General features: G+C 41.8%; 1 protein-coding gene across 2 annotated transcripts in view; it reads left to right on the forward strand.

Moving 5' to 3' along the window:
* The window catches only part of sh2d3ca (SH2 domain containing 3Ca), a 74,712-nt gene extending 61,371 nt beyond the window's left edge, over positions 1–13,341 (forward strand). For both annotated transcript variants that reach the window (XM_078161913.1, XM_078161914.1), the window contains 10 exons: positions 14–163; positions 2,469–2,746; positions 3,956–4,083; positions 4,194–4,569; positions 7,274–7,403; positions 7,490–7,605; positions 7,915–8,086; positions 8,203–8,314; positions 8,419–8,625; positions 11,000–13,341. In XM_078161913.1, the coding sequence (XP_078018039.1) occupies positions 14–163; positions 2,469–2,746; positions 3,956–4,083; positions 4,194–4,569; positions 7,274–7,403; positions 7,490–7,605; positions 7,915–8,086; positions 8,203–8,314; positions 8,419–8,625; positions 11,000–11,175 (1,845 nt within the window). In that variant the 3' untranslated portion in view covers positions 11,176–13,341. The remainder of the gene's footprint in view (positions 1–13; positions 164–2,468; positions 2,747–3,955; positions 4,084–4,193; positions 4,570–7,273; positions 7,404–7,489; positions 7,606–7,914; positions 8,087–8,202; positions 8,315–8,418; positions 8,626–10,999) is intronic.
* Positions 13,342–13,565: the final 224 nt, after the last annotated feature.

The following is a 13,565-nucleotide window of genomic DNA, read 5'->3' on the forward strand; positions in this document are numbered from 1 at the left end:
TCTCTCTGTCTAGGTGTCAGAGACTCTGGTTGTGCGTAATGGAGACTTCCTGGTGCGTGACTCTCTGACCAGTGTGGGTGACTACGTTCTGACCTGTCGATGGGATAATGAGGTGCTGCACTTCAAGATCAGCAAAGTCCTGGTCAAATCCAGTGAGACCAAGGTACGTATTAAGCCCTGTCTATACTCCATGGTGCTCAAGCTACAAGCACGCACAAAGGCATTTATGGCCAATGTGTTATTAGTTGTAGTATTCTCTGAAATGCCAGGGTGCGTACAAACTAAGTATTTTGTGAGGAAGTAAGAAGTCAATGAGTGTTACAAACAAGACCAAAAATGAAAGACCAAATATGCAACCCTTCGATTCTGAGAAGGAATTGTAAATAACTCTAAATTCATATTTCAAATCAGATACTTGTAGACATACTTAATTGCCTTAATAGTATCCGTGTAAGGAAAGGAGTCAAATATTTGAAGCAAGAAATGTTTGATGACACAAAGGTTAATATCTTGTAAACAGTTTTAATCTGCTAGCAAAAGATTTACTCAAATGTAGATTTTTAAGGTCTCCTGGTTTTTTCAGTATTTGAAAATGAATTTGTAACATTTGTCTTAAAACCTGAGACAGAAATATATTTAAAAGTTGCTTGCTTTCATCAGTAGTTGTGTCAGTTATGTCTGAAAAGCCCAGCAGGGGCCTGGTTACAAAAATTCAGAGGTGCAAGACCAAATGCTGTGGCAAGTTGCAGAGGCGTCAAGCTTTATGCAAGATAATGATGACATCACTTTTGGTTATAAGGCCTTGTCCACATGGACACAGGTATTTTTGCAAAAAGTAGCTTTTTGCGTTTTGGCGTTTGCAAAATGCATTTTAGGTCCGTTAATAAACAAACCTTCTGTAAAACTTCAGGATGAAGATTTTCAGAAACTCTATTTTCAGTGTTGAGGAGTGGACTGATAAAAGGAGTTTTTGGCTTGTAACATCAGATTGTGCATCGTTATCTCCTCCTTGAGGTGTCACAAATGAGGTGACATTTTGTGCAATAGTGGACGTCATAAAATTAGTGCAGCTTTAACCTTGCTAACAGTACTTTTTACATGTTTACACATATATGTGCAGTTATTCTACCAGCATGTTGAGGAACAGAGGTGTCAGAATGCACTACAGAGGTCATTGCTCTAGGTAGCCTACCCATAACAGATATTTTTTAAGGCTGCTGCTGCTATCTTATTTTTTCCTTATTTTTATTGTCTTATGTTGTAACGAGTGATAACACACATTATAGAAGCTATTGTGCCTTGAGATTTTGGCTTGTCCTTTGGTGTACCTTGGGCACAAAAACGTTTGAAAACCATTGCTCTAGGGTAACAGCCTGCCTGTTGGTTTTGCATGCTTTTGACTCCACTTGTGTTTTTGCGCTTTTATTTGGTGAGAGATATTTGTAATAACAGTGTGTGTGGACAGGGGTTTTTTTAGAGAATGAAGGAGGGAAAATCCTGTTTACAAAAAATACCTGTGTCATTGTGGACTATGCCTGAACTTAGCTTTAAAGCTTTTACTGTCTTTTCAGCACTCATCACTTCTTATGTGATGTCTTTTACCTTGTTGCATTTACTTTATATTCTGCAGACAAGACACTGAGCACATTGAAGGGAAGATGAATCTACTGTTGTTGTTGTCTTTTCTCTTGGCTTTATTTAATGCCAAAGGATCAAACAATCAAACTGTCATCACTCAGAAAGTCACTCAGTCCATTACTGTGTGGGAGCAGGGAGAGCACAGGTGTAACTAATAACATTAATGATGGCTCTGTTCCATTAAGGTGCCTCAGCCAGTGCTCAGCATACATAACACCAGAGCCCTGGCATTAGAACGGCCATATTAATGTTGTTAGTCACACCTGTGTCGGACCTGTCCTGTGTATTGAGACCATCTTTACCGGCCTTTATTGACATGACAGTGTTGCTCATAGCCTCTTCTTCTCATCTCACTTCAGAGCAGCACCATACCTGAGTGTGGTGCATTTTTGGCGTAATTACTCACACCTGGCAAGTCAAGATCCATCCTCCATTTGAAGAGGCCTATTGTTGCCTCTAATGATGGAAGTAGTTACAGAGGCAGGCTAATTTGGTGCAGGTGTGCCTCGTTGACCAGCTGCGAATCTCATGCCTCTGTGTGAGCCTCCAAATCTTGATTTCAGTTTCATTTTCTCTGCGCAAAGCCATTATTGGTTTTAAGCACTGTAGAAATATATATATATATATTTTTTAATTCTAATTTTAGATGAACAGTAGCATTTTGTGCTCCCCACTCAAATAAATCTGCAGTTACAAAACAGAGAGTCGTCTCTGCTTCCTAGATGATATATTAGATGCTCCGGTTTCTTCCCTTTAACATGCTCATGGTGAAAAATAATTACAAAAACCCAAAGATGCTATATTTAATTCTCTCGTCTCATCATCTTCAGGTACAGTATATGTTGGAGTCCGACAGCTTTGACTCGGTCCAGGAGCTTGTGCGGTTTTACGTGGGCCAGCGCAAACCTGTCTCCCAGTCCAGCGGTGTCCACATCTACTGTCCGGTCAGCAGGACTCTTCCTCTGCGCTACCTGGAGGCCACCTTTGCTCTGGCCACCAGCAAGCAAGGCTCCGCCTACTCACCATCCAGTCAGAGGGGAGCATACATCAAGAGGCGGAGCGTCACCATGACCGATGGGCTGACGACTGAGAAGATGATACCTCACAGGTGAGCCAGGAGAAAAAAAAGAGTTTGTGTCATTTAGTGGATGAGATGCAACAGCTGAGCAGCCATGAATGAAACTCTTCACAGATCTTCTTCGCAGTCTTCAACATATTTTATTCTTCCATTCTTGCTTTATGTTATATACACAATCAGTGACTCAGACAGTCCCAGTCCAGTTAGGACACCAGTGGCACCACCAGAACCAGAGCCGGAGCCTGTGCCCAACTGCAGGTTGTGTGTGTGTGTATGTGTGTGTGTGTGTGTGTGTGTGTGTGACACTAGTGTTGTGTTTGAGCACTAAACTAGTGCACCTTCCTCCCACATTCCCGCAGTCCCCTCACTTCACAGACACCATTGCTTTGACAGCACCACCCCTAATGAGCATCACGTCCTGTCCTCAGAGTGGAGTTGCAAAATAAATCGTTCACTTGGCCACTTCTTCACTGGATCCGTCAAGTTTCAAGCAGAACAAGGGTGTTTGAAACTTGAATTTACAAAGAAGGAGCAGACAAATATGTGGTGTACAGTGGAAATAAATTTAAGTCTCATAGGGAGTATGGAACGGAGTTGAGCAAGCTTTTAAAGCATGGGATAAAACCAATACTAATGGCCCGCTGGGCTTTAGAAAGCAAAGATGTGTGGAAAAAACAGATTAAGGCATGATTGATGAAAACATTTCCCAGTGTTAATGCACTTAAAACAGTGATAATGCACTTTAAACATTAGTTAAAGGGACAGTCCACCCCAAAATCAAACATACATTCTTCTTGGATTGGTTGGTTTGGTGTGAGTTGTCGAGTGTTGAACTAGCTCATCTGGTACCACTGAGCTAGCTAAGGTTAGAGCTCAGCAGAGGAAGATTTGGGGTTAACTGTCCTTTTAATTATTTATTATTTGCAATTAATCTTTTCCCACCCTGTACTACATTCTCTGCTCCTGCTTTAAAGCCCTAAACATGGTTTAAATTCATAAATAACACGAGAGTATCAGTGTAGATGAACTGTCTTTAAGGTTGCACCGACTAAACTTTCCCTCGTCTCTCACCCTAGAATAATTAGCATTTGCATCTGTAACGACACCATTCCTGTCATCTGAAACTGCTGAATGTGACACCCTAAACTGCACCGCTTTGTGAGGTTCCCCTCAGCGACTTGTCAGCTTTTAAATCCATACCCAAAGATTTTTAACACCCTAAAAATGCTGTGTCGGCAGCCCGTCAACAATCCACCACCATAAAGACGCAATGCGGAACTGTGCGATGAGCATGGACCAGATTCAGGAGTACCGCTGCCCCTTGTCACCTGTTGGGGAAACACCACTGTCTCCTGCATACAGTGCTAGTAAGTGCCAGAGACACACACACTGAGACGCATGAATAAGAAATATAAGCTCTCCCCTGCACATTCACAATCTGCGTAAGTGATTTTAAGACTCTTCTGTCTTTCTTCAGTCACCAGGCAGAGGGCCCACTCAGGCGGGCGGGTCCTGGCTGTCGTCCCACCCTCCCCTGCTGTGATGCGGCGTTCCAGCGACCCTCAGCTCAGCCCCTCAGCCGATAACAACCCTCCAGAGCATCCCGCGCACACATCTCACTCGGCACACTCCACGCCCGCCCATCACCCCAGCTACCAATCACATTCCTCGGAAACAGCAGGGAGCTACTGCGACCTCAGACCTTGCCCCGCTGGGCCCCCTAAACCCCCAACTAAGGGCTACGTGGAGCGATTGCGAGTGGAAGAAGGGAGGGAGGACGGAGCGAGGGAGGATGGAGAGGGGATGTTTACTGCCCCACAGGTGGAGACAGCGTCCTCGTTCAGGCCATCCAGGTACGAGACACACAGGATTAGACTTCCAAACTTGCATTTTGGGGTATTTCCAAAGCAGAGTTAGCCTCTCTTTTAACATGATAAAAAGTACTTTATCAAAAGGACTCACAACACAAACAGCTCTTGGAGTTTAGTGAGTGAGTCCTACCACGAACAAAGAGAAGGTACCGAAATGTGTCCCGACGTCTTCTTCTTGTATGTCAAGTTACTTGATTTCGGCTGAGTCAGTAAAAACTGAAAAGACTTCCCTTTAATTGTCGATGAAGACAACTGCTGAAGTGAGCCGGGAAGAAACCAATATAGCAGACACAGTTAGATCTCATCATTCCTGCAGGATTAATTTAAGTTGGTATGTTCAAAGGTCAATACACCTGCTGACATTTCGTCAAAGAGGCCAGGAACAGTGGAATGAGACCAGGTACTGCAGCACGGCTATCAGTGAGCAGAGACTGGAAAATAGACTTGAGTAAACAGCTGATAATCCTGTGGGAAATAGCCCGAGGGCAGACTTTGTGCTGTGGTCAGAGGCACAGCAGATACTGTATTTTATTGGGCTTACGGTGCCATGGGAGGACAGATGAGGCTTGTAAAAGGAAAACGGTCAGGTACACTGAGTTGGCAGCAGCGATGGAGCAGGCAGCAGCTTTGGACATCTAAGGGTCCCCTGTGAAATTTCGGTGCAGGGGGATTATTGTCAGTGTTAACACTACTGAGGAAATTGGCAGTTAAGGCAGTAAAAACTACTTATGATTGAGGCACCAGTGGGAGCTAGAGAGTGGCTGGCTGGTTAAAGAGAATGCAGCATGATTAGGACACAGTGACACTAATGTTAGAACTAGTGTTGAGTGTCATTTGTCAGTAACTTGGCCCCTTTTGCTGAATGATCAACTAAGCCTTTTTCCTACTGGACAAAAAATCAACTAACATCTGGCTTTTGTTTTAGTGGGAAAGGTTACAATCAGCATTTATCACCAGGAAAAATAATAATGCAGTAGTCAACTCCAGCTCTAATAGGCAGTGATGGACTCATGATACTGGGTGGACATGTTAAATTTTTCCCCTTCCCTCACTGTAACATTTTCACTGGTCTCTGTGCTGCTTTCTACTGTTTACTAACCCTGTTTTCTTGCGCTTTCATGATGTCATAGGTGACACAATGGAAAAAAACCCAAAAAGGCATAAGGCTTCGGCAGTATCTGTGTTTTAATACCTTACTGAAATTTCACCAGGGCACATGGTATATGAGGGTATTGTGTATGACACTACCTACCACCCCACACCCCCAGACCAGCGAGCCTCTTTCAGTCTAATAAATAAACAACATAAACTCACAAAATGTCAATAAATGTTATGTTCATATACCTATTTTCCTCATCAAACACGGTACACCTTCTAAATTCAAGTTTCTCTCTTTACCAAACTAAGACTAGGTCAATTTCCCCGTTAAACTCAGTAAAACACACTTTATTCAAGCTCAACCGAAACAAAATAAAGCTCACCAAAACCATCTTAGTTACTCTGTCTAGTTAGCTAGTCTACTGTTCTAACAATCATCAACTCTGGTTTGGTTGAAACAAACCCTTAATTCTCTGAGTTAGATGAGAAAATGTGCTGTTAATCCCCACGTTCTCTCTTTGTTGTTGCTAGCTGGGTGTTTACAGTCCTGTAACATTATCCCCACCCTTTTCAGTCACCATGTTTATCAGCTTAGCTGCTTGTCCCACCAGTAGAGACTGCCCTCTGGTGGCAAGTGATGTCCACTAAATACAATATATCCTCATGCAGTGTCTTCACATGAGTGTTAAAGGAAAAAGTAGCAACTATATATATATTTTTTTACAGTATTCAAAATCATACCATCGAATTTCTAAATACCCTGGTATACCATAATACCATGACACTGCCCAAGCCTAAAAGGCATACCCACAGTCCAGGGAGGGACCCAAATGCAGAGCAGTCGGCAAGTTGATTTAGAACAAAGGAGGAGCTTTAATAAAGCTAATAAAAAACATCCAAAACGGGCAGGTGAGTGAAACTCCAAAACGAAACGGGGACAAGGAACAAAGGGTAACACACATGTACATGTACACAGAAAACGAATCACAAGAATGACACGCAGCTGGAGCAGGAAGACATGAGCAAAAGGAGGGAAATGGGGATTGGCTTACAACAAGGGTGTGGTGGGGAACACTAGGGTGGAGCAGACAAGACTAATACAGAACAGGTCTGAAGGGAAGACCCTGGGAACAGGGGAAGGACTAATGAGACTGAAGGAAGACAGACATGACACATGAGGAGAGATCTACAAAATAACAGGAAACAGATTAAACATTTATGAATAACGAAAGAAGGAAGAAAACAAATACAACTAGAAAACCCCAAAACAAAGTCCACAAGATAAGCAAAGACCAGGATCATAACATATCTGTCTGTTGCCAGAGTCAATCGGCTATTTTTAGTGGTTTTTCCCTCATTTAAAAAACCTGCATATACACACTAATTTTGGTGGGAAATGGTATTATTAAAGTCATAAACTATGCATTTTCTTTGAACCAAAAAACTGGACCACTGTATGAGCCTACCATGTTACCAAACACTCTGTTGAAACCTATTTCTCTCTACAACACACTTTGAGTCCTTGCCTGTGCTCATGTCTCTGTCCCAGTTCAGTATTTTTTAATGCGGTGTAATCACTCTTGTGCAGGTACGAGTCTTGCCTTCTGCCAGCTGAGAATAAGCCTCTGGAGATGTCAGTGCTGAAGAGAGTCAAAGAGCTGCTGGCTGAGGTGGATGCAAGGACCACGGCTAAACACATCACCATGGCAGACTGCACGGTATGCACACACATACACACACACAAATATAATGCAGTTGCAGGCACACACACATACGACTAATCATATTTTCACCTCTTGGACAGGTGGCTCGAATATTAGGCGTAACCCCAGACATGCAAAGGATGATGGGAGTATCCTCAGGGTTGGAGTTACTGACATTACCGCATGGACACCAGCTAAGGCTTGACTTACTGGAGAGGTACAAACACGCTCCCCCCCCCCCCCCCCCCCCCCCCACTATCTTACTTTATAGATCACTCACTAACCCCCTTCATTAATTCAGGTATTGATTATCTGTGCTCTTCTGTTCTTCTCCTCCGTCTCTTCTCTTCTCTTTTCTCCCCTCCTCTGTTCTTATCTTGTAACACACTACAGTCTGCCACAATGTGAATATCCAGAGTGGTTTTCAAAAATAGGCTTTGACTCGACATCTTCTGCCTCCCTATCAGCAGCAGTAATTAACTTTTATTGACGCGTTTTATTGAACAGCTCGTTCTCTTTTTCTCAGGTTCTACACCATGTCTATCATGATGGCAGTGGACCTGCTAGGCTGTACGGGAAGCACAGAGGAGAGGGCGGCGCTGCTGCACAAGACCATCCAATTGGCAGCAGAGTTGAAAAGCAACCTGGGGAACATGTTTGGCTTTGCTGCTGTGATGAGAGCCCTGGAGCTGCCACAGGTATGAGAGATACAGATTAAAGTCACAGTCATTAGAACAAAAATTCTTAAGGCTGTCATGATTTGTTTTTCTTGAATGAATTCTTCAGTTTCTTGTTATTAAATTCACTGTTTCAGATTTCCCGGCTGGAACAGACGTGGGTGACATTACGCCAGAGACACACAGAGGGCGCCATTCTATATGAGAAGAAACTCAAACCTTTCATGAAGAATATGAACGACGGCAAAGGTGAGTTCACATAGTTGGTACGTGTTTGCATGTTTTCTACAGTCATGTGCACGTGTGGGTATATATTAACAACTCAAAACTGAAAAATCACCCCTTGCTTACAGAGTCGAATGCCCTTTCCAACACCTCCCTACCCCACATCATTCCCGTCCTTTCCTTACTGGAGCGGGGCATGGTTATCGGGGACACGCTGGAGCCCTGGGAGAGTGCAGAAGTTGGAGTAGACGTGGTCATGTACCACCTAGAGGCAGCCCGAACCATCGCACATCACGGGGGGATCTATAGAACCAACGCTGAGACCAAACTGCAGGGTAAGGCCGAGGATAGTCTTTGGAAGCATTTAATGAGGAAGCATCTTATTAATATTTTGTAAGAATTTCTGTGTTGATATGACGTATCATAAACGTTCTGGTGATATTTAAGTTTACACAAATGTTTCTGTATATGTTACGCCAGGTATGGTGCTGTAAGGCAGTTTAGTGCGCTTGACAGTAGGAATTGTGGACAACGTCGTGTGTAAAGACGACGTGAAGTTAGTGTTTATTTGGATTGTAATAAGTCTTGGACCATTTTATGCCTTGTTGAAGTGTAGTAACGGGAATACGATAATAATATATAGAAATAAGACAGTGAGTTGGTAGTGGACTGTATGAGATGTAATTTTGGAAGGACTTGCTTGCTGTTTTGTTTTTCCTTTTTTGGGTTCTCAATGAACCTTTTCCCTGCCTCGTGTGAGTACTGTGGATCTTAACCCTTTGAAACCTGAGCAAATTTGCTTGATTTCTTTTTAAAACATGGGAAGAAGGCACTGAGCAACGAAAGAAGAAATTACCCCCAAAAATTAGCAAGAAAATTAGTGGGGGGAAAAAAGAAGAAAGAAAGAATGTTGAAAACAAACAAACAAGGAAATGAACTGGAAAGAGTGTTTAATTTTTTTTTAATTCTGTAACATAATTTTGAAATGTAGTAATAATAATAATTGTAATATAGGTTTTTCCTAATTTTAATCTATAATTTTTTTTTGCAGTTTGTGGTAATTTTTTACCAAGTTTGCTGATAGCCTTTTTTCCATGTTTTTGAAAGAAATTGCATCAATTCGCTCAGGGTTCAAAGGTTTAAGAGAAGAACCAGAAACACGAGTCAAAACTGCAACAACTCACAGACTAAGCGGTCTAGAACTTTAGTTTGTTGAAACAGGCGCTACAGCATCTGGGATGTTTTTAGCCATGGTAGCGGCTTTGCTCTATGTATGGCATCTTTGGTTTGATGGTCTGTTGGTCGGTCAGGCAATTGGTCCGTATAGTAAACATTACTGTTTACCTGCTTAGCATCAGATAAGGTAAGAAATACATTATTAATCCCTGTGGTTAAGATACAAATATGTGCATTGTATTACAAAGTGTGTTAAGTATAAATGCAAGAATATAGTAACTAAGAGAGTGCAAATGAATTATTGCACGATTGCACGGTTGAATTATTGCACAGGTGAAGTACTGCACATATACAGTACAGTTGAGTCAGTGCATCATATTGTATAGTGAAGTCTGCATTGCACAGTTGAAATTATAAATAATAAATAATCTATGGGGTTATGGCTGCCGACCGGTAAGTCCAAGGGCCAGTCTATTGACTCAGACTGTCTGACACTCTGAGTGAAGGAGGAGCTGATGGCCACAGGCAAGAATGACTTCCCGTGGTGCATCTCAGAGCAATGAGTCGTGCACTGAGTGCACTCCTGAGCTCGACCAGCACTTCATGCAGTGGGTGGGAGACATTGTCAAAGATGACACGTAACTTGGACAGCATCTTAGACTGCATATTAGTCTTGTCATTGTGTTGGTATACTAATGTTAGCATTTTATTTAAAGCACAGTAAGTGTGAGCATGGCTGTAGAAAAAGCACCATCCCTTTATCCCTAATGTTGTTTGGTTTAAGCTCATTAATACAGTCAGTGTGTTAATCATTTATCCATACCAACTGACAGAAATGATGAGAATAAGGCATTTTCTTACCACAGCCTCTGATGCTTCTGTGGCACAGATGGCATTGTGTTACATCTCATACTGTTAATGCATCGTTGTTAATAATATTGAGTGTGTCCAGTATCACTGATTTGATGTAGTGATCCTGTGTGTGTGTGGTTACTGTGTTAACTGTATTGATCCCTAATACCTCCCCAATGGTTCTCACTTGGAGGCCATTACTGTTTTATTGAACAGTGTGTCAATAGCTATCAGCTCACATCTCTGTTTCTCGTTATATCTCGCCATCGACCAGCCTGACCTCAGTCTGCTCCCCTCATCAACATTTCTGAGCCAAAGTTGAGATGCTCACTTCATACAGTTGTTAAAATTGGTTCAGCTCAAAATGTTAACGTTCAAAAACTAACTTAAGTTTATCTGTAGCATAGAAAGGGGTATTTCAGATATCATTCTTGATTTTGGGAACTGTTCCTGTGACAGAATATTCTCTTAAAGGTCCACTTTTAAGAGCTTTTAACCTTTTCTCATGGTCTTCATCAGTAAATAGAACTGGCTTAATTGTTATACTTTGACCTGAAGTGGTGATATATAGGGAGAAGAGTGTTGATGTAAGTCCTGAGTTATGGTTATGTCATTGTTTTAACCATGATCATCATGAACACAATATTATCTACAAATACTAACATCCTCTTTTCTCTCCAGGATTCCAGGAGCGGGCAGAAATCCGCGAGATCTTCCAGACAGAATTTCAGATGCGTCTCCTATGGGGCAGCCGCGGCTCTGAGGGCAGCCAATCAGAGCGTTACGAGAAGTTCGACAAGGTCCTCACAGCTCTGTCACACAAGCTAGAGCCTCCTGTGCGCCACAGCGAGCTATAGCATCTGCCCCGACACCCACCGTCGCCAAAACACCCCCATCTGCACTCACCACTCATTGTGGTATGGTCTTATTTTGCATCGCAGAGGATGATGTGGAAGAGTCCAGCATGAACACTTGGGAGGGTGGAGAGTGAATGAAGAGGCAGCTAACGGAGCATGTGGAGTGAGCAATAGAAAGAAGAGGGTCTCACTTGTAAAACGTGTTGCACTCACTGTGGACTTCTTTCTGTTCCTCCCTGTGGACTTCCTCACTTAGCGCTAAAATATTTAAATGGCGTCTGGGAAGAGTCGAGCTAAGTGGAAAAGAAGACGGGGGAGGAGACTGACCAGCTCCTCTGCTTGGTACAAACAGTAACATGTGTACGGAGCGTCCCGAGGGCCGAACAGAGCTGCAGAGTTTGGCTTTGCTCCAATTTAAAACAAAAACAACAGACTCTCTCTTGTTGCAAACAACTGCTGTCACACACTGTAGCAGAAATGCTAACAATAACTTGCATAGCTCATATATAGATGTTCATATGTGTGATTGAGTGTGTGTGTGTGTGTGTGTGCGCGTGTATGTGTGTTTACATTCCTTCATTTTTGTAAGTCATTAATGTTTCATGTATTTTTTTTTTTGTCTATTTATTTGTCATGATCAAAGACGATCTAAACATCATGGACATCGCTTCACCAAACTCATGAGGATCTGTCAGTGCTCATTCGGAAGGAACCATATTCATAAAACCTCATTAAATATGTATCAAGCAGTCCCATTGAGTCCCATTAAAAATGTATCAGGCATGCATTAATAAATGTATCAGAAATGAAACATTTGCAGAAGTGATGCAGCAACTTAAACACGAGGGCTTTGTGAGTTGTTAAAAATGTTAAGAGGACAAAGCAGCTTCCCTCTGTTGTCGCTGTTTGACTAACACATTTGATATTGTGTGTCTTGTGCACAAAATATTGCTAATAATGGCACTAAAGAGGCGGATGTGTACTCTTTAAATTTAGTTTAAGCAATGTTTCACTTAGTGTATAAACATTTATGAACATATGTTGGTACGACTCCAGCTTCAGTTTGTAAAGTTGCAGAAATAACTGGTTGATGCATGCACCAAGTCAAATGTTGCTTTAAACTACTGATTTAAACATAATATGTCAACTTGAGAAATATGCAGATGAAAATATTTCATGTCTGGATAATCCTGAATGATCTTGAATGATACCAAACTTTTTTTTCCAGTTTGAAAATCAATGAATGATACACAAAATTCCCAAACACGGTGACCACAACCCTACCAGAGAATGTCTTCTGGTCCTATGTTCTGAGTTTGTGTCGCAGTAGTAGAGCTAATCCTTTTATTGCTATGGGTTTTTATTTCGGTTGACTGTTAGTGTTAAATCATCGCTGTATTTGCAGCACGTGGGCCTGAGAGCGCTTTCGCCGACTCTCAGAGCTATGCAATCATTTCAACCAAGGTTGAGACCCCTGAGAAACACCTATTCACAATACTCCCTCTTTGCCCCCTGACATGTATAATCCTTTGTTCTTCCTAACTCTATCCAAACTGATAATCTACATATGAACTACAGTCATATCAGATATCGATCAAGCAGAAAAAATTCTACAAATATCCGTCTACCCGAGAGTTGCATATCAGAGATTCTTAAATGGATGTTTGATTGTCTCGCTTTCTCGTCTGAGCCTGTACAGAGGAGCCATGTGCCAGTTCCCACTGTGGTCCAACAGGGGGCGATCTTTAGTCAGCAAAAAACTCAGAATCATTAATTGTAATAAAAACAACAGGAATACATACACACACACATACACAAGAAAACACATTTATTCTATGTGTTTTGAGACCAATGTTTGATATCAGTGTTATTAGATATCAAACCTACTGGTTTAGGTTTGGTATCTGATAACACTGATGATGAAAAAGTGATGACGATGATGATGATGTAATATGTTTTTATTTGTCCGCTGTTGTTGAATGCTGTACAGGAATGCTCTGACAGTGTGTGGATTCTCCTGTTTTTTTTACAACAGGACTGTATGAGATGAACGCGAAAAGCAAAAAGACAAGAAATGTTTCAGGACCGATCTCATGTTTTTTGTTTTTTACGTATACTGTACATAGCAATTCACTTTTTTCAAATAAAATGATTGCTTGTGTCGAAGAGTTTGGTTTTGTTCAGAAGTAAAAGCATACCGGTACATGTATTTTGCTGCTATTGTTTTGTCTGTGTTGTTTATAGCCATTAAAACCAGTAAAAAGGCCTAAACCAACAATTAAGTGTTACCTATATAGTAAAGCTTGATACAGCTTATTACTCGGTGACACAACACACAAAGACACAAAGACTTTAAAAAACATCAGTAACCTACACTGTTGCACCAGGTG

The sequence above is a fragment of the Epinephelus lanceolatus genome, chromosome 19 (assembly GCF_041903045.1).
Source record: "Epinephelus lanceolatus isolate andai-2023 chromosome 19, ASM4190304v1, whole genome shotgun sequence".
Classification (NCBI taxonomy): Eukaryota; Metazoa; Chordata; class Actinopteri; order Perciformes; family Serranidae; genus Epinephelus; species Epinephelus lanceolatus.